Source organism: Bos taurus, chromosome 19, assembly GCF_002263795.3.
Source record: "Bos taurus isolate L1 Dominette 01449 registration number 42190680 breed Hereford chromosome 19, ARS-UCD2.0, whole genome shotgun sequence".
NCBI lineage: Eukaryota > Metazoa > Chordata > Mammalia > Artiodactyla > Bovidae > Bos > Bos taurus.
Genome location: NC_037346.1, coordinates 46,284,223 through 46,303,449, shown reverse-complemented (window position 1 = coordinate 46,303,449; position 19,227 = coordinate 46,284,223). Strand labels below are relative to the sequence as shown.

The 19,227-nt window shown below is 49.2% G+C and overlaps 1 protein-coding gene across 7 annotated transcripts in view; it reads right to left on the bottom strand.

Moving 5' to 3' along the window:
- Positions 1-3,276: 3,276 nt before the first annotated feature.
- Positions 3,277-19,227, bottom strand: part of MYL4 (myosin light chain 4) — a 39,453-nt gene continuing 23,502 nt past the window's right edge. For 3 of the 7 annotated variants that reach the window (XM_059877793.1, XM_059877791.1, XM_059877794.1), the window contains 7 exons: positions 17,929-18,085; positions 13,597-13,624; positions 6,844-6,993; positions 5,127-5,300; positions 4,558-4,635; positions 3,956-4,000; positions 3,277-3,472 (listed from right to left, as the gene is read on the bottom strand). In XM_059877793.1, the coding sequence (XP_059733776.1) occupies positions 3,972-4,000; positions 4,558-4,635; positions 5,127-5,300; positions 6,844-6,993; positions 13,597-13,624; positions 17,929-18,051 (582 nt within the window). In that variant the 5' untranslated portion in view covers positions 18,052-18,085 and the 3' untranslated portion in view covers positions 3,277-3,472; positions 3,956-3,971. Of the gene's footprint in view, positions 3,473-3,955; positions 4,001-4,557; positions 4,636-5,126; positions 5,301-6,843; positions 6,994-13,596; positions 13,625-16,229; positions 16,429-17,928; positions 18,129-18,337; positions 18,427-19,227 lie in introns of those variants that run through there. The other 4 variants (XM_059877792.1, XM_059877795.1, XM_059877796.1 and 1 more) reach the window with 4 other exon arrangements.

Genomic DNA, 19,227 nt, shown 5'->3' with positions numbered 1-19,227 from the left:
CCACAGCCAAAGATAATCATAACTGATATTGCATTCAATAAGTGTTGGCTGTTATCTGTCACATGATCACAACCATTTAATGTCTGTCTTCCCACTGGATTGTAAGCTCCATGAGGGCAGGAGCTCTGTGTCTGCCCAGTTAAGTGTATCCTCAAGGCCCAAGCCAGTGCCATACACACAGCCGGCACTCAGTAAGTGTCTGTCAGATAAGTCTGTGACCCCCTTTCCTGCCCTTTTCCTCCCTGAACCTGAGTACCAGCCTTGTGTCATCTTTTCCACTAAGGTCTCACTTAAAGCCCATTAAGAAAGATCATCCCAGTCACATGTCGCTTCCTCTTGGTGCAGAGCCCTTGGAAATCACAGTGTGTGTGACATGGCAGAAGTTGTCCTGCTGGTGTTGTTCTGTGTGGTGGTCATTCTGTGGTTAGTCCCTGGATGCTTACGTCCTTGCTTAACTGCACGGTAATTGACTTTGGAGGGGAAAACACTTTCAGTTTTTAATCATTGGGAGCTTGGCCCCAATTCCTCCTAAATGTTTACAGCGGACAATAAATACTTCATGGAGAAAAAAAGGGAGGGAGGGAAGGTGGGGGGGAAGAAAGGAAAAGGGAGTGAGGAAAACCCAACAAGGCCCCAACCCTACTGAGGAGGAATGCTGGCATTTCAAGTTGGGGAGAGTGACTCTTAAAAAGGAGAAATAGGGACTTCCCTGGCAGTCCAGTGGTTAAGACTTCACCTTCTAATGTAGGGCATGTGGGTTTGATCCCTGGTTGGAGAGCTAAAATCCCACATGTCTCATGGCCAAAAAGCCAAAACATAAAACAGAAGCAGTATTGTAACAAATTCAATAAAGATTTTTTAAATGATCCACATAAAAATCTTAATTAATTAATTAATTAAAAAGGAGAAATAATGGGGTGTTCCCTGGTGGCCTAGTGGCTAGGATTCCAGGCTTTCACTGCCATGGCCCGGGTTCAATCCCTGATTGGGAATCTGAGATTATCCGGCAATAAAATAAATAAAAATTAAAAGGAGAAATAAGTAAGGCCCAAAACGATCAAGCAGAATGGTAGGGATAATACAAGAGAGAAGCTCCCAAGAGCCTAACTTGAAAAAAATTTCAAAGGCCAATTGATGTGTGTCGAAAAATGGGAAAATTGGGGATTCTGGGGACCTGGGTTCATGGGTCATTAGCTGTGACCTTGGGTGAGTCAAGTCTCTCCTAAGGAGCCATTGCCTTACTTTTACAATTAGCAGGTCTGACTCAGTCAGTGGTCTTCTGGTTGTGCCCTAAGGAGCCCAGGTAGAGACTCAAGACACAGGCATCCATCCCTCACTCCTCAGCTGGAGAATCTCTGCTCCATTCGGTTCATGCATTGGCTTCTGCACAGAATTTAGTTTGAGTAAAAGGCTATGGAGCCAAGACTTCCCTGCTGGTTCAGTGGTTTAAGACTCTGCTCCCAATGTAAGGGGCCTGGGTTCAATCCCTGGTCTGAGAACTAGATCCTATATGCCTCAGCTAAGAGCCCATGAATGGTAATAGCCACAACTACGACCCAGCACAGCCAAGTAAATAAATAATTTTTTAAAAGGCTATGGAGCTACAACCACGTTTGAAAACCGCTGGAGTCAATGACCCCTATCACAACTACATAAAGATCTCAAGTTTTATGATTCAACAGGTCTCTCCCATCACTGGAGCCCCTTCCTCACAGAAGAAAAGATACACATGGGCCTTGGTCTCATCTTTCCAACCAGACTTTAAATTCTGAGGAGGCTGAGTTTGGGCTCATGGTTCTCAGCTTCCCGTGACAACTTCCCTTTTGGGCTCATGGACTCTCAGCCTTGGCTGGACTTATAAAGGGTGTTTCACAAAGTTCTGCAGCTGGATGCCGTGAGAGGGCAGCAGAAAGGCTGTGAGAGGAGGAGGGTCTAATCCACCTTGGGGGCTCTCAGGGATGTGGGGACCCCCATCCAGGGGGTTCTGCTCATATGTGTGTCTCTCATTTCATGACCTGGTCTGTCCCCTTCTCAGTCTCTGGTTTCTTGTCTCTCCTTTTCCCAGCTGCCTCCCGCCACACCCCTGCCTGCCCAGCCTGAGGTCTGTGCTCCCTCTGAAGCCTTGATGCTCTCCCTGATGCAGAGTCCTGTATGGAGTCCTGGATGTGGCCAGGGAGTCAGTGAGATGCCCAGAACAAGCAGGGCTGAATCAGGCATCAGGGGCCTTGCTCTCAGGGGAAGAGACACCTAAGGGGCCCATATGAAGATACACGGACTGGGACTTCCCTGGTGGCCCAATGATTAAGACTCTGAGTTTCCAATGCAGGGGACAGGTGCAAGTTAGATCCCTAGTCAGGGAACCAGGATCCCATATGCCATGTGGCGTGATCAAAAGTTACAAGAACCATAAACAAAATGTGGTACCTGCACACATACAATGGAACACTATTCCTCCTTAAAAAAGAAGGGAATTCTCACACTACAACACAAATGAACCTTGAAGACATTACGTGAAGTGAAATAAACCAGTCACAAAAAGACAAATACACTATGACTCCACTCATATGAGCTGTCTAGAGTAGTCAAATTCATAGATCCAGGAAGTAGAATGGTGGTCGCCAGGGATTGGAGAGAGGGGGAAATGGGGATTTATTGTTTAATGGATATAGAGTTTCAGTTTTATAAGATGAAAAAGTTCTGGAGACTTGCTACACACCAATGTGAACACACTTAACATTGCGGAACTGAACACTTAAAAACTGTTAAGATGGAAAATTGTATATTATGTGCTGCAAGAATACTGGAGTGGGTTGCCATTTCCTTCTCCAGGGGATCTTCCCAACCCAGGGATTGAATCCGGGTCTCCTCTATTGCAGGCAGATTCTTTACCATCTGAGCCACTAGAGAAGTCCCATTATGTTATGCACATTTTACCACAATTTTTTTTTAAAAGAAGAGGAGGGAGCAAGGACCATTTGAGGATCCCTTGGTATCCCCAGGGCTCCTAGTGGCCCTCTTTCTGCTTGTCACCCGGACAGACCTAAGGTAGAGAATGAGCCTTGGAAGGAAATGAAGCTCCTCCTGATAACAGCTCCTCAGACTGAAGACCCTTCCAAAACTCTCTGCTCACGGTGTGACCCTCCTGTTTCTAGCTCCCTGGGCCCCGGCCCATGTCCCCCAGCTCCCAGATATTGCTCATTCTTCTGAGGAATATGCATGAGGCCTCAGGTGACATTATCACACACACACTCACAAAAACCCAACTCAACAAATTAATTGGCTTTAAAAAACAACTCAGAGGCTGGTTGGGACCTCAGCCCAGCCTTGCTGAAGCTGTTTATTTATGGGGAGGACTGTGGGCCCTTGAAGTCCCCAGGGCTGCCATGCAGTGGAAAGTCCAGGACTCCAGCTCCAGCTCAGTCACTCTGGGCCTCTTGGTAACTCACCTGGGCTAAGGCCCCGGGCCAGGCACCTGAAAGAGAGCGTGAGACGGAAAGGGTTCTACTTCCCCCTCCACACCCCAGCTCCTGATGATGACCCCACCTCCACCAGCCGGCACCAAGGCCGTAGGGGCTCAGGGAAGGGGGTGAAGAGGATCAGGGTCAAGGCCCTAGGCCCAGGACATTCTCTTCCACCTGCAACCTGGCTCCTCACAGCCAGAAGCCCACAGAGGAAGCCCCACCTGAGCGATTCGTCTGGCCTTGAGAGACCCCAGAAGAGGCAGGAGGGTGTGACTGGTGGGTCAAGATTGGGTGCAAAGACCAAGGAGGGCAGGGGCAGGGCAGGAAGGGATGAAGGGGAGGTGACGGGAGCACTAAGAATGCAGGGGCGATGGGTGGGGCCGGACTGCTCTCTGTCTTCTGCAGTGTCCTCGAGGGGGTGAAGCCGGAAGAGAAGGGCTCTAGGGCATGTGGTGTGGCTCTGGGCACCCCCCGGGGGGGTGGGCTGCACTCACCCTGGAGGGGTCTGCTTCACCCAGACATGATGTGCTTGACAAAGGCTGGGAAAGAAGACGGAAAACAGCCACATCACATGGCCCCTCTCGGCCCCTTAAACCCCTCCTCCCTGCTTTATACCACCGGACCGCAAACCTTCCCACCACCCTTTCTTCAGACTATGATTTCTTTTCCTGTTTGGGGTTGATGGGGAGAAGGTGGAAGAAAGGAAGGGAACTAACCGCTGCTCTGTGTGCCCTCTCTGTGCTGATACCAGACATGGATGAAATGAGCTACATTATCTCTGCCAATCCCTGCAACCCTGGGAAAGGGGCCAGCATCACCCCGTTGCTCAGATGAGAAAACCAATGTTAAGAGGAGGTAAGCGACTTGCTTAAGATCACCCAGCTGGTATATCACAGAGCTATCTCCAAAATCCACGCTCCTTCCATTATGCAGTGATGTTCACTCCCAGGAGGGAAAAGAGCAATATCCACTGGGAGCTCACCAAAGACCGTGGGGCACTCCTGCATCTGTTCTGTCCTGCAGCCTCTCCTGGCCGGAACTGTACCCACCCCACCCCATCCCTGGCTGCCCGAGGAAGTGCGAATTGAGCTGGTACCTTCGTAATTGATGCAGCCATTGGCATCCTCCTGACCTGCTAACAGCTGCTCCACTTCAGCCTCACTCATCTTCTCCCCTGGGGTGGGAGACAATGGGCACTTAATGACAGATGGGCAAAGGAGGACCGGCCAAACCCAAACACCCCCTTGAGTCTGATGGCCCAGCACTTCCTGGATCAAGGAAGTGGTCAAACCAAACCACCCCCAAGGCTCTGAAAGGTGGAGTCAAGGTCTTAAGACCCTTCCTAGCCCCCAAGGTCTCTCCCTCTGCCTACAGCCACCAGTGGGTGAGCAGACCAAGGCCCTAGCAACAGAGGCAAAGAAAAGGACAGGGGCCCTGGGTCCCACCTTTCAGGCCTCACCCTGCTCTGCCAGCCTGCTCTCCTCTCCTTCCAACCCTGCTGAGCAAACCCAGTTGGGGACGATGGTACCTACAGAACCCAGGCAGACGGGCTTGGACCAGAACATGAGACTCAGGATGCAGGGAGCCCCACGTCACCCCAACATACACCATGCTTCTTCTGTTCCTCTCCCTTGGGCTCTGCCCCTGCCTGGCGGGCATACGTACCCAGGGTGGCAAGGACGTGGCGAAGCTCAGCGCCCATGACCGTGCCATTGCTCTCCTTGTCGAATACACGCAGCCCCTCCACGAAGTCCTCGTAGGTGCCCTGCTCCTTGTTTCGGGAGATGTGCTGCAGGATGGGCAGGAAGGTCTCAAAGTCCAGCATCTTGGAATTCATCTCTTCCGGCAGGGGACCGGGAAGGAAAGGAATTCGACGTGAGCTTGAGGGGACCAGAGGCTCGGGAGGGGTCTCATCCGGCCGGCTCTGCCAGGCTAGCCCAGAGCTCGGCTGCCGTCACTTCTGGGTGGGGCCCCCAGTCAGGAATCCTGGAGGGCACAAAGCCCCAGGAGCCCGGCAAGAGCTGGCTCTGGGCACTCTTCTCAGTGAAAGGACCCGGGACCTGTGACTCCACCCTGACCTCTGAACTCCAGGCGGCCAGTGGGGCAGGGAGGTGAGCAGCCCCAAGTTCTCACATTCTCACATTCACCACTTAGACTTCGGATACTCCCAGTCTCAAGGGTAAACTGACAGGACTGCAAAAAGAAAACTTTGCACAACTCCAGATTTGGGTCCCCTCACTAGTCCCCACCGCCTGGAGCAAGTCTGAATCAATAATGACTAGCACCTGTCTCCCACATTGTGCTGTGTTAAAAGTTTTAATTTACTTTTGTGTTTTTGACAAGCTATAAACTGCAAAAAGAAATTGGCAAAAGACAATTTCTGTTATTAAACTACAGGTTGCAATAATTATTTAAAGAATTCCTACTGAACAATAGGAAAAAGATGAGAAACCTGGAATAAAAACTCTTGAATATTTACCAAAGTTAAAAAAAAAAACAATACTTTCATAGAGGTAAAACCATTTTTAAGTATCCCAAGGCTGACATTGCTTTCTTTTATAACCCAGAAACCTCCCACAATGGAAAGACCCAAATATCTTTTGCCCTCTGAGAAGCTCTGCTGACACAGGCAGGCTCCTGGTCCTCTGGTCCTTTCTGACCCACATCCTTCACCTTTTCTTCCACAGCAAGAGTAGGAAGGGAAGGACCCAGAACCAAGCAAGAGGGCAGGAGGGCCCCAATATAGGGCCCAGGAAATCTCTAGAAACGATCCACCCTGGCTAAGGGCTCCTGCCCAGGTCTGCCCAGCCCCAGCCCCTCAGAAGGACTCATGTGTTAGGGCAGCTGTTAGCCTGACTGCCACAGTGACAGATGACATTCACAAATGGGACCCCTTGTACCACTTTCTAAACCCTCATTCACTAAAACCTATCTGATGCAAACCAGTGAAACAGGCATCATTATAGAGCTGAGCCGGAGTCTGCTCTAATTTATATTAAATGAACAATTTGCAATCTCAGTGCCATATTATCAGAAACACATTATCTGTGATACAACTCATGGTGGTCACGGGACATCTCAGTGCTGTAACACCTCACCCACAATTTCTGGTGGAGGCGGGGGTGGTGGTCAGTTCCCAATTTCCCTCCCAGCCCCCCTGCCTCATGTCCCAGGTGCCCTGAAGCAGCAGAAAGTCACGCCTGCTCCCCAGGAGCTCCCACTCTCACGGAGAACATGAGAACAAGCCCAGGTCACACTCTTTTGAGGACTGACCAAGGGCCAGATGTTTCCGGGTCATTCTAGCAATGGGAGGCAGGTAACCTGAGGAGAGCATGTTGGTCTTGAAGGGAGAGAGCCCCAGGGGTGGAGAGGGGAGGCTGACCTTCCGGCTTGGGCTTGCCCAGGACACGCAGCACCTCGGCATTGGTGGGGTTCTGGCCCAGGGCTCGCAGCACGTCCCCACACTGCCCATAGGCGATCTTCAGCTCTCCGGTCGGGGTCCGGTCAAACAACGAAAAGGCCTCTTTGAACTCTGCAGAGAAAAGACTGACTGCAGCCCCCTGGGGCCAAGCGAAGGCAGTGACTAGGGGCTGATCAGCTTCTACCCTTGTTGAAGAACAGGTCAATGGAGTTGATAAAATATTTCTCTACAGCCAGCACGCCAGCCCCTCCCTGGAACCCATGCCCACCCCATCTTTGACAACTAAAGCACTGTCCTGGAGCCACCATGACCTGTTCCAGCACTGGGCCTGGGATCTCTTCCAGGAACCACTTGTCACATCATTTGACGTCTCCCCTCCTCTACCCTTCCCATCCACTCATCTTTCCCTCTGCAGGTGAGGTGCCTGACAGTGAAAAAAAAGCAGGGAAGTAAAAAGAGCACTGGCTCAGGAGTCAGGACTCCTGGGTTCCCCTCCTGGCTCTGCCAACCAATGTGGAATAAGCTGGGCTGGGTCTCAGTTTCCTTGAGCAAACACACCAAGAGTCAGTCCTCACCTGACCCTCCCAGTTGAGTGCCAAAGGAGGGAGCTGTGTGTGGAGCCACTTTGCAAAGTGATAAGATCTGTTCAGAAGTCAGCCAATAACAGTAATGCCTGTCCCAGGCTGAAAGGGAGCTCTCAGGCCGGACAAGGTGGCAAGGTTGGATAGTCAACCCACCCCAGCTCTGCCACTGACCCACAGGTGGCCTCAGGCAAACTCCCAACTTCCGTGGGCCCTCTGTCTCTCAGCTCTAAGGTGGAATGACAGTGTGCACCTGTTGGGGTTGCGGGGGGGATGACAAAGCCCCCCAAGCATGGTGTCTAGCACGTGGTAAGTGACTTAGCTAACTGTGTATGTGTGTGTGTGCACACGTGCGTGTGGGGTCAATCACATTCAATTCTTTGCAACCCCATGGACAGTCTCCTCTGTCTATGGGATTTCCCAGTCAAGAATACTGGAGTGGGTTGCCATGCCCTTCTCTGGGGGATCTTCCCAATCCAGGGATCAAACCCACGTCTCTTGCATCTCCTGCATTGGCAGGTGGATTCTTTACCACCAGTGCCACCAGGGAAGCAGGCAAGTGGCTATTATTATATTTCTAGTTCTGAAGCCAGACTCCCAGAAGATACCAGTGCAGGAGTCCAGGGTGCCAGGCTGAATGAAGGCACTCCTGGGCCCTTTGCAAACAACCTAATTCCTCATCAATTTGGGTTCAACCAGCTCATTACCGGGGACAATTTGGACTGGGTATGGCATTTAAGTACCCTTGTGCTACCCATGAAGAAGCGGTTTACAAAGTGGATTAACAATATAAACCTGAGAAGAATGTGTGAACTACTTAGGAGAAAAGCTGCTTTTAATCCTCTCTAAGTACTTTAGAAACACTTACTTCCTTAGAGGCCGAATATGGATTATTTACAAATCATTCCACAGATCAAAACAGGTTCCCCAAGATGTTTACCTGCAGCTCTTTATTAGGCTTTGTATGAATTGCAAAGAGATAAAACCGCATGTCTTTCAAATTACTAAATAATTGAGCTCAAATTCCATTTCCATTGCTTACTAGCTATGTGACCTCGGGCAAGTAAATATTTAACCTCTATAAACCTCTTCTTTTATAAATGGCACCTACCTCATAGGATCCTTAAATTACATTCAAATAAAATACAATAGCGCATGTAAAAAAATCTTAACTCTGTCATTTCCCCAACAATACTGTTGTTAGTAATCTCTCACTGACTTTAATCCCAATTTTAACACTTAACTTTGTGATCTTAGCCAAGCCACATAACCTCACTGAACCTTGGTTTCCTCCTCTGTCAAAAGGAAGAGCACTGACCTCACAGCTTTGTTAGAAGAATTAAATTCTTAACATGTAAAGCTATTAGCATGGCTTCTGGCACAAATTCATTGTCCGATAAATACAGTAGTTGAATCTGCACTCAGGCTTTTGGATCTCCTAACTCATTCAGAAGAGCGAGGGCAAACTTAAAGATGCAGTCTCCACATAAAAGAATGATGTTTAACAGGAAGATTGAACAAGAATAAGAATGATGACCTATGGTTTGAGCACTTGTCATGGGCCAGCCTCTGAGTTGATAACTTTGCATGAATTACCCCATCTATATTTACAAAAACTTTATACTATAGATATTACTATCCTCATTTATAGGCCACTGCAGATGTGACTTCCAGCCAACTATTAGGGAAAACAAGTGAGGAGAGAGGAGGAGGAAGTGGCCTGTTGTCCCAGTGAATGTTCCTGCCTGCTGGGAAGGCTGGCGCACACATAAAAACCCGACACTGAAGTCTAGGATGGCAACTAGGGGGAAAACTAGCCCAGTGATCTCAACGTATATGAGAGATGACATTCATGGTCTCTGAAGAAACTTTTTCTCAAAGTTCTATAGTAGCGAGCTGCCTGCTAGACCAATGAGCAATGCTGATACCTTTCCAAAGGGATATGGAAATCTGGAGAGGGACCAGAGAGGGAAGTCAGGAGTTAGAAACTAGCTCCTATGAGAAAAAAAAAAAAAAAAAAAACATAAAAGAATTTGGGGTTATATCACCCGGAGATTACAAAGCTAAGAAAGGATTTGATGACTATCTCAAATAGATGGAGGTTATCTAGAGAACGCTCAAAAGAATCACAGAATTTCTGAATTGAAGAAAATCGAATACCTTCACTTTGCAGAAGAGAAAATTCAGGTTTAAAGAAGTGACTTGCCCTAAGTCTCAGGGTCACCAGTGGCAGATTTAGGGCTAATAGCCAAGTCTCCTGGTTCCAAATAGTGTTCTTCCAGCAAAACAGAAGAAAATCATCTTCAGCTTCTTCCAGCAAAACAGAAGAAAATCATCTTCAGCTTGACCAAGGAGCAAAGGAAGAGATGGGAGCAAGATCAAAACAGAAACAATTCTAATCCAACCTAAGGAACAATGCCTTTGAAGTCAGAGGGACGAAAGCCTGGAATCAGCTAAGCCCCAGCCCTGAAAATCTTCACGGAGAAAAAAGGCAGCTAGCTGTCCCAGTTGGCTTTGACCAGGATTCTCACTTGGGAAATGAAAAATGTTTATCACTGATTTTCTAGTCTTCCTGCATATCACTGTGTTTGTATTTACAATGAGTATAAATTTAGCTTGCTGTTACTCTTTAGTCGCGAAGTCATTTCTGACTCTTTTGCAACCCCATGGACTGTAGCCTGCCAGACTCCTCTGTTCATGGGATTTCCCGGGCAAGAATACTGGAGTGGGATGCCATTTCCATTTCCAGGGGATCTTCCTGACCCAGGGATCGAACCCGTGTCTCCTACATTGGCAAGCAGATTCTTTACCACTGAGCCACCTGGGAAGTCCATAATATGTAACTAAAATGCATTAAAATTAATTTTAAGAATTTCACAGCACTCCAGACTATTGACAGAAAGTGATTGTCAACAGACTAATACAAAAATGGAGTCAAATTTAGTTCACTAGATTCAAAATGCATCTGCCATCATCACGCCCCTTTTGTGAGTAACTGGCTTTTTGGGAGGGGAAACTTGACAATAACTATTACAATTTTAAATGCACATAGACTTGACACCTCCCTGGTGGTCCAGTGGTTAAGAATCTGCCTTGCAATGCAGGACGCCGGTTCCATCCCTGTCAGGAAACTAAGATCCCATATGTGTGTGCTTAGTCACTCAGTCGTGTCCGACTCTGTGACCCTGTGAACTGTAGCCCACCAGGCTTCCCTGTCCACAGGATTCTCCAGGCAAGAATACTGGAGTGAGTTGCCATTTCCTTCTCCGGGGGAATCTTCCCGACCCAGGGATCCAACCAGCGTCGCTTATGTCTCTCGAGTTGGCAGGCGAGTTCTTTACCACTAGCGCCATCTGGGAAGCCCCAAGATCCCATATGCCAAGGAGCAGCTAAGCGACTCTCCACAGCTAGAGAGTCTGTGAGCTGTCACATAAGCTCCTGCATCACATGGTGAAGACTATGTGTGCCCCAGAGACCCAAGGCAGCCTAATTAATTAATTTTTAAGAATAAAAAAAATAAAATGCACATATACTTTGACTCATTGCTAGGAAAGTCTCCTGGGGAAAGCATAATGATTTTTCCCCCAACTGGGGATAATCTGAAGGTCTAGCAATATGAACTAATTGGATTAAAAAGTGTATCAACATGTGAGAATCTATACAATGTTTTAAAAGAATGAGGTAGAACTGTTTTGTGTTAAATATAAAAAAACATTTAAATAGATTATTAAATAATATATACTGTGTTATATATTGTTGAACCCAAATGCATATTAAATGAAAGATGCAGGAGAGTATGTACCCTAGGACTCAATCTGTGTAAACTTTACACATACTTACATATGTACTGGTATAACATGATATATTTTTATCAAGGGATACATAGACCTGTTAACAATGATTGTTTTGGGGAGAGCAGATCAGCATGAAAGGAAAGCAAGGGGAAAATATTTTTATTTTCATTACTTATTTTTAAGTAGTATACTAATTTTTATCATGTGCTTGTGTTAGTTTAATTTTTCAAACATAGCCAGTGCTTAAAATCAAGGTCCCTTCCAGTTCATATGATTTTCTGTCCAAGAGTGATTTGATGGGGGAAACAGAGGGATAAATTGCAGTGAGGGTGAGGCTCTAAAGTAGACATCACATGATGAAACATTTCGTTCTCAAAACACCAGAATCCTACAAAAGAAGGGCTGAGGGACTTGCCTAGAAGCTACACTTAATAATATTTATATAACATTGAGAAAACAAATTGTCTTCATCAAAGATAGAGAAGAGTTGATGGAGACCACAGGTGGACTAGGGTCCCCCCAAGACACCGCTGGGCCTGCCACCATTAGGGGGTTGAGCGTCTTGGCAGACTTCATGATGCAGAGGGAGAGAGCTGGTAGCCTAAGGAGGGCTTTTCAATAACAGGAACAGAAATGATGGCTTTTAAATATCTTGGATTTTAGTGTAGAGAAAAGAAAAAAAACCTTTTTTTGCTATGCATCTGTTATGTTCCAGGCTGTCTGGCAGAGCTGTTCAGAACTCAAGTCTGGAATCAGATTGCCTTAGTTGGAATCCTCGCTCTACCACCAACTATCTGTGTGAGACTGAGCAGACCACCCAACCTCTTTATGCCTCGGTTTTATCACCTGTAAAGTGGGGTGGTGATAGTCCCTACCTCATAGGGTTGTGGTAAGAATTAAATAAATTAACGCATGTAAAGTGCTTAAGTAAGAACAGTCAAAAAAGAGTAAACCCATACGTGCTGTTTTGTTTTTGTTTGTTTGTTTGTGGTGGCGTTTTTGTTTGTTTTTTGGATTGTTTTTTCGGCCGCACTGGGAATCTCGGTTCCCTGACAAGGGATTGAACCCTGACAGTGAAAGCCCAGAATCCTAACCATGAGGCCACCAGGGAATTCCCTATACTTGCTATTTTGCATAACTGTTTCCCGTCATGCCTTTGTGTACCCTGACTCAAATACAGGTTTGCACTGATGATGGTGATGAAATGATGGTGATGGTGATGGTGGTGATGATGGTGATGGTGGTGGTGATGATGATGGTGGTGGTGGTGATGATGGTGATGCTAGTGGTGATGATGGTGGTGGTGGTGATGGTGATGGTGGTAATGGTGACGATAGCGATGATGGTGATGAAATGATGGTGATGGTGGTGATGGTAGTGATGATGGTGATGCTAGTGGTGATGATGTTGGTGGTGGTGGTGATGATGGTGATGCTAGTGGTGATGATGTTGGTGGTGGTGGTGATGATGGTGATGCTAGTGGTGATGATGGTGGTGGTGGTGATGGTGATGGTGGTGATGGTGACGATGGTGATGATGGTGATGAAATGATGGTGATGGTGGTGGTGGTGATGATGGTGATGCTAGTGGTGATGATGGTGGTGGTGGTGATGGTGATGGTGGTGATGGTGATGGTAGTGATGATGGTGATGAAATGATGGTGATGGTGGTGATGGTGGTGATGATGGTGATGCTAGTGGTGATGATGTTGGTGGTGGTGATGATGGTGATGCTAGTGGTGATGATGGTGGTGGTGGTGATGGTGATGGTGGTGATGGTGATGATAGTGATGATGGTGATGGTGATGGTGGTGATGATGGTGATGCTAGTGGTGATGATGATGGTGGTGCTGGTGATGGTGATGGTGGTGATGGTGACGATAGTGATGATGGTGATGAAATGATGGTGATGATGATGGTGGTGGTGGTGATGGTGATGGTGGTGATGGTGGTGATGATGGTGATGCTAGTGGTGATGATGTTGGTGGTGGTGATGATGGTGATGCTAGTGGTGATGATGGTGGTGGTGGTGATGGTGGTGATGGTGACGATAGTGATGATGGTGATGAAATGATGGTGATGGTGATGGTGGTGATGATGGTGATGCTAGTGGTGATGATGATGGTGGTGCTGGTGATGGTGATGGTGGTGATGGTGACGATAGTGATGATGGTGATGAAATGATGGTGATGATGATGGTGGTGGTGGTGATGGTGACAATAGCGATGATGGTGATGACAGTGACACTGATGATTACTATTATGGTGATCATGACAACCCCTTCCCCAGGAGTCACAACAGAGAGGGTGTGGAGGGGGTGTTGGAGTTATTAGTACTCACCTTCGATCTGGTCAGCAGTGAAGTCTATCTGTGGAGAGAAACACAGAGGAATGAGGGCTGGGACTGCTAACGGCTTCCAGTGAGAAGCAGAAACAGCTTCCGGGGATGCTGGGTCACCTGCCGTAGACCCAGATGAGGAGGGAAGGAGATTATGGGCTGACAGTCAGACACTGGCCTCCTGATGACCAAGCCACAACTGACAGCCTATCAAATACTGCAGCCTCCAAAGCTCTCTCAACACCACTTATGAAGTGATGGCTCCAAGTGAGAGGGAAAGAGAAGTGCTCTGAATAACTCTGGAGCCCACACAACTCCTTATTATAATTCCTTTGGATCAAATGTAAATTCCATCCTAGCCACTGTAAATGGTTTCTCCCCTTTCTACTTGACACTGACTTTCAATCTACCTCCTTCAAGAAGCCTTCCCTCACCCCCTTCCACTCCAGCCCCTCCTTCAGCACACATCCCTCCCAGGCACCCTGCAGGGAAGCCTAGTGTGAGCGAGCCCAGGATGCTTCCTGTTTTCCAGTCATGCCTTTACGTGTACCGTGGCTCCTTAAAAGCCGGGTCCCCACCGGGCAGGGAATTGGAAAGAAAAAACCTGACACAGAGTAGGTACTCAAAAACTATTTGTTGCAAGGAGTAAATTTTGGATTTTCTTCCCCTCAATTCAAATCTGAGTATAAAAGCAGAAGGTGGAAAGCTCTGAAGATGAATGACAATGAACAAGCATGAGTCATCATTTTAATTTAGCATCTCGTGTGTTACTTCATGGTCTTTATCCACCACCACCCCCTCAAATCCGCCCTCCACTGGTGGTGGAGACCAATCCTGGAGCATCTTCTTCTTCTTCCTAGTTCTGGTTCTGCTGCTCTGTGCCCATCCAAAGCTGACGTCACTAATGAGAACCCCTGAAGGTGGCCAGAATGAGCTAGGAGAGCAGGAAAAAGGTTACACTGTGTGGGGAAAGCAACTGGCCATGCCCAGGACGGACTTTGCCAGAGGTGTAGGTGACAGTGGCCAGAAAGCTAAAGAAACCCCCCAAATGGGGCAAAGGATGCCTTGAATGAACCCTCTGAGGAACGGTGCCACTTGCCTTACTTTGCAATGCTTTAAGTCCCAGGAGTAAACGTGTAAGAAATATTAATATAAAAACATAACATCAGAATATATAGTCATAACCACACACATTGGACTTAAGTTTACCTTTGCTTTATCTTTTTTTAAAATTTTTTCTACTTTATTGAGGTATAATTGACAAAATTGTAAGATATTGAAAGTGTACACTGTGATGATTTAATATATGTATACATTGTGAAAGAATTCCTCCCATGTGTTAACTGATAATGTGTCACCTTATTTATTTATTTTCTATTTTATTTTTGTGAGAACACTTAGGTTCTACTCTGTTGTGCTGTGCTAAGTCACTTCAGTCACGTCTGACTCTTTGTGACCCCATGAACTGTAGCCCGCCAGACTCCTCTGTCTATGAGATTTTCCAGGCAAGAACACTGGAGTGGATTGCCTTTCCCTTCTCCAGGGGATCTTCCCGACCCAGGGATCAAACCAGTGTCTCTCATGTCCCCCGCGTTGGCAGGTAGGTTCTTTACCACTAGTGCTACCTGGGAAGCCCTCTACTCTGTTAGCAAATTTCAATTATACAATACAGTATTACTGATCGTAGTCACCATGTTTTACATTAGATCCTCAGACCGGCCCCTGGCAACAACTTTTCTACTCTCTGTTTCTACAGTTTGACTTTTTATTTTTATTTAAATTCCACAGGCATGTTCTACCACGAAGTATTTGTCTTCGTCTGGTTTATTTCATTTATACTTTTGCTCTGTCTTTGAGCAAAGAACCTTCTAAGCAAAGGAACTGGGTAAGTATAAGAGGGGAAATGACCCTCGTGAAAGATACCTAATTTTTTTTCCACTTTAAAGCAATTTCAACAACTCCTAGAACTGGAAGACCCAGACATGGAGAAGACAATTGCAACCAGAGGCAAGAAATTGGGAAAGGTGGGTGCTGGAGGGGAAGTGATAGGCCAAAGAGAAGGCACTCCACTGATAGCAGCAGGCAGCTCTTGTCCAGACTAGGTTGACCCACAGGAACAGTACGTTATCAGAACTAATCAGAAATACAGGTTTCCTAAAAGGGGAGATAGTCAGCTTTTCTTGCTAGGCTCTGCTCACAGAGGGAGTGGTGTATGACCTAGAAAAGCTTCGGGCACTTTCAAGGTCTTTTCCTTTGCCTCAGTTTCCCCAGAGTGTCCCATAACCAAGCCCAGTGGTGGGGAAACTGCCTCCATCTCTTGGCCAAGCCAGGTCTGCTTAACTCCTCCCTTACTGGAATGACCATAGGTTAACCCTATGGTTCTGGGCACGGTGGCAGGTCCCCCAGGGCTGTGGACACTCGGAAGAACGCTGGGAGAGCCAACAAGTGTCATCCAGTTAGAGTTCTGGAGGCTAGTTTCCTGGCCTCTTTGTCATAGAACCAGGCCCTGAGCTGTAATTTTGATCTGATAACTCACCAACCCCCCAGCTCTGCCCTGAGGCTGAGATCCCCAAGGGCCCACCATTCCCAACCAGTTATTAATAGCTTTTCATACCAGTAGCCACTTGACCTCTTACATTCTGGCGCTGATGCTTTAAACTGCTGGAGTCTCCAGGGGGCTCTGAGCCCCTCCTCCCTTGGCTCATCCCTTCCCAGTTCCATTCCTTAAGCAGCTGGGCCAGATAGCTGAGAGGCCTGAAATGACTGAGTCAGCAGGCAGGGTCTATACCAGCTCCAAGGAGAGGAGCCTTCCAGTGTGAGGGGAGCAGGGCGGGGCAGAGAGGGAGCAGGGGCGGGGCAGAGAGGGAGCAGGGCGGGGCAGAGAGGGGAGCAGGGCGGGGCAGAGAGGGAGCAGGGCGGGCAGAGAGGGAGCAGGGCGGGGCAGAGAGGGAGCAGGGCGGGGCAGCCGAGGGAGCAGGGCGGGGCAGAGAGGGAGCAGGGCGGGGCAGAGAGGGAGCAGGGCGGGCAGAGAGGGGAGCAGGGCGGGGCAGAGAGGGAGCAGGGCGGGGCAGCCGAGGGAGCAGGGCGGGGCAGAGAGGGAGCAGGGCGGGGCAGAGAGGGAGCAGGGCGGGGCAGAGAGGGAGCAGGGCGGGGCAGCCGAGGGAGCAGGGCGGGGCAGAGAGGGAGCAGGGCGGGGCAGAGAGGGAGCAGGGCGGGGCAGAGAGGGGAGCAGGGCGGGGCAGAGAGGGAGCAGGGCGGGGCAGAGAGGGAGCAGGGCGGGGCAGAGAGGGAGCAGGGCGGGGCAGAGAGGGAGCAGGGCGGGGCAGAGAGGGAGCAGGGCGGGGCAGAGAGGGAGCAGGGCGGGGCAGAGAGGGGAGCAGGGCGGGGCAGAGAGGGAGCAGGGCGGGGCAGAGAGGGAGCAGGGCGGGGCAGAGAGGGAGCAGGGCGGGGCAGAGAGGGAGCAGGGCGGGGCAGAGAGGGAGCAGGGCGGGGCAGAGAGGGAGCCTGGCCCAGCCCCCACACCTGCTGAGACAGAGGGTCTCAGACTGGGATGGGTCGGACCACTGCATACTCCACGCAGGAGCCCAGGGTAAGGGCACAGATGAGGAAGAAAAGAGACTACAGACGGGCTGAGGGTTGAACACCCCAGCCTCCTGACCACTGGGCCACGGCCTGTCAAGCGATGCAACCTCCAAAACTCTCAACACCTCTTGTGAAGTGAAGGCTCCAAGTGAAGGAGGAAGAGAAACGCTGAATGATTCTAGAACCCACAGGCAGCAGGGGTCCACCTGGGTAGGGAAAAGGAGAGGCAAGCTGGCTCTTCTCACCTTACCTAGGGTCTCCTTGCCCCCACCACCCATCCACTGCAAGGGTCTTTGCAAGTGAAGCCTTTCCCAGTCCCCAGCACACAGAAATCATGCTCCCTCGCTATTGACATCACCTACTCTGCAATAAACCGGAAGTGATTGTTCTGCGTCTTTTCGCTTAAAGATATCACACAGTCTTTTTTCTTCACTGTGGTGCCTGAAAAATAGTTTGGGTGGTTGGTTGGTTGTGCCTCCCTGCCATTTCCGACTTTACCGAGCAAATGTGGGATAACAGAGCAGGGCTTCCTCAGTCAGGGCAGAAAGCTGTTCTTGAGGAAAAAGAACAGCCTACCAACCAAAAGAGCGCTCCCCAGCACGTTGTCCATCACCCCTGGGACTATGATCGTGGGCGCAGACACCTCAGCCCTCACCCCAGTCCAGCCTCCATGAAGCAGATCTCTGAGCTCCAGGGCCAAGAGAACCCTGAATGTCACCCCCACCCCCATCCCAGTGGCTGAGGCTCACTCACCTTTACACTCTTGGGGTCAAAGGCAGGTTCCTTGAGGGGCTCAGGAGGTGGGGCAGGAGATGCGGCCGGGGCTGTGGCTGGCTTGGCCACCTCCTTCTTAGGCTCAGGCTTCTTGGGAGGCATGTTGTCCTGTTGGGCTCTTCCGAGGAGGTGGGACCTAGGAAGGAATCAGGAGATGTGGAGCGCCAGGGAGATGAGATGGGAGCCTGGGCCGCCTCCTGCCCCTTTTATCCTGGGCAGGAGCCCCCAGAGAGGGGCTGGGTGAGAGCAAGAGCAACTGCTGCTGACTATAAAAGGAAGAAACACCAGCAGGGTACAGCTGACAACTGTGTATTGTCACCAGGTTTGGGGCTACCAGCCCCCTCCCCCGGCCCTTCCCCCCACACTTCACACTCCCCACGGCCTCCACCTCGGGGACAGGAAGGCTGACCCCTTCCTGTCAATTGGTGGACACCCAGAGGGGCCAGAGAAACAGAGCCTCTCAAAAATGCCAGAGTCCAGCCAGAGAGATGAGCTGACTTGAGCAGCTGATAACCCTCACACAAAGCCCAGGGGAGGGCCAGGCTTTTTTTAGCCCCTCCTGAGCAGAGGCAGCCCACTGCACATTCCTTTTAAGCCAAGATCCTTTAAGCCGAGAGCCACTCTGGGGCCTCGGCTCTGCCCTGAGTTTTAACTCCTGCCTGCAGCACCAGAGCAGCAGCTGGTCCAGCCAACCGGCACTGTCTCACACCCTCCCAATCCACAGCGTAAAACCCTCCATCTCTCAGAGCTGGCTCCCCAGGAACTCCCGCAGACCTCAGATTCCTGGGTTCACCCCCTACAGCTTCATTCATTCAACAAAAATGGAGCATGTAAATTGTGCCCAGCAGGGCCAGAGTGAGAAGCAGACAGTTCGGCTGAAAGTCAATGAGACTAGAGGTCAGAAAACTTGAGTCTCATTTTTACTATACCTGTAACTCACTCTGTGCCCCCTGGGGGGGGTGTGTGTGTGTGTGTGTGTGTGTGTGCGTGCGTGCGTAGTGCTTACTAGGTATCAGGCACTTGTAGTTAACTGTCATTCATACAAAATTTCCTTAAATCTTCACTACAATCCTATAAGGTAGATATTATTATTACTCCCATTTTGTACATGAGGAGAATGAGACTAAAACTAGTCAAATAGCAAGGCCATTCAGCTAATAAGCTATAAACTAGGATTAGGACAAAGGTGTATTTGATTCTAAAGTTTATGCTTGAATGCAGTGCATGAATGCTCAGCTGTGTCCAACTCTTTGCAACCCAGACTGTAGCCTACCAGGC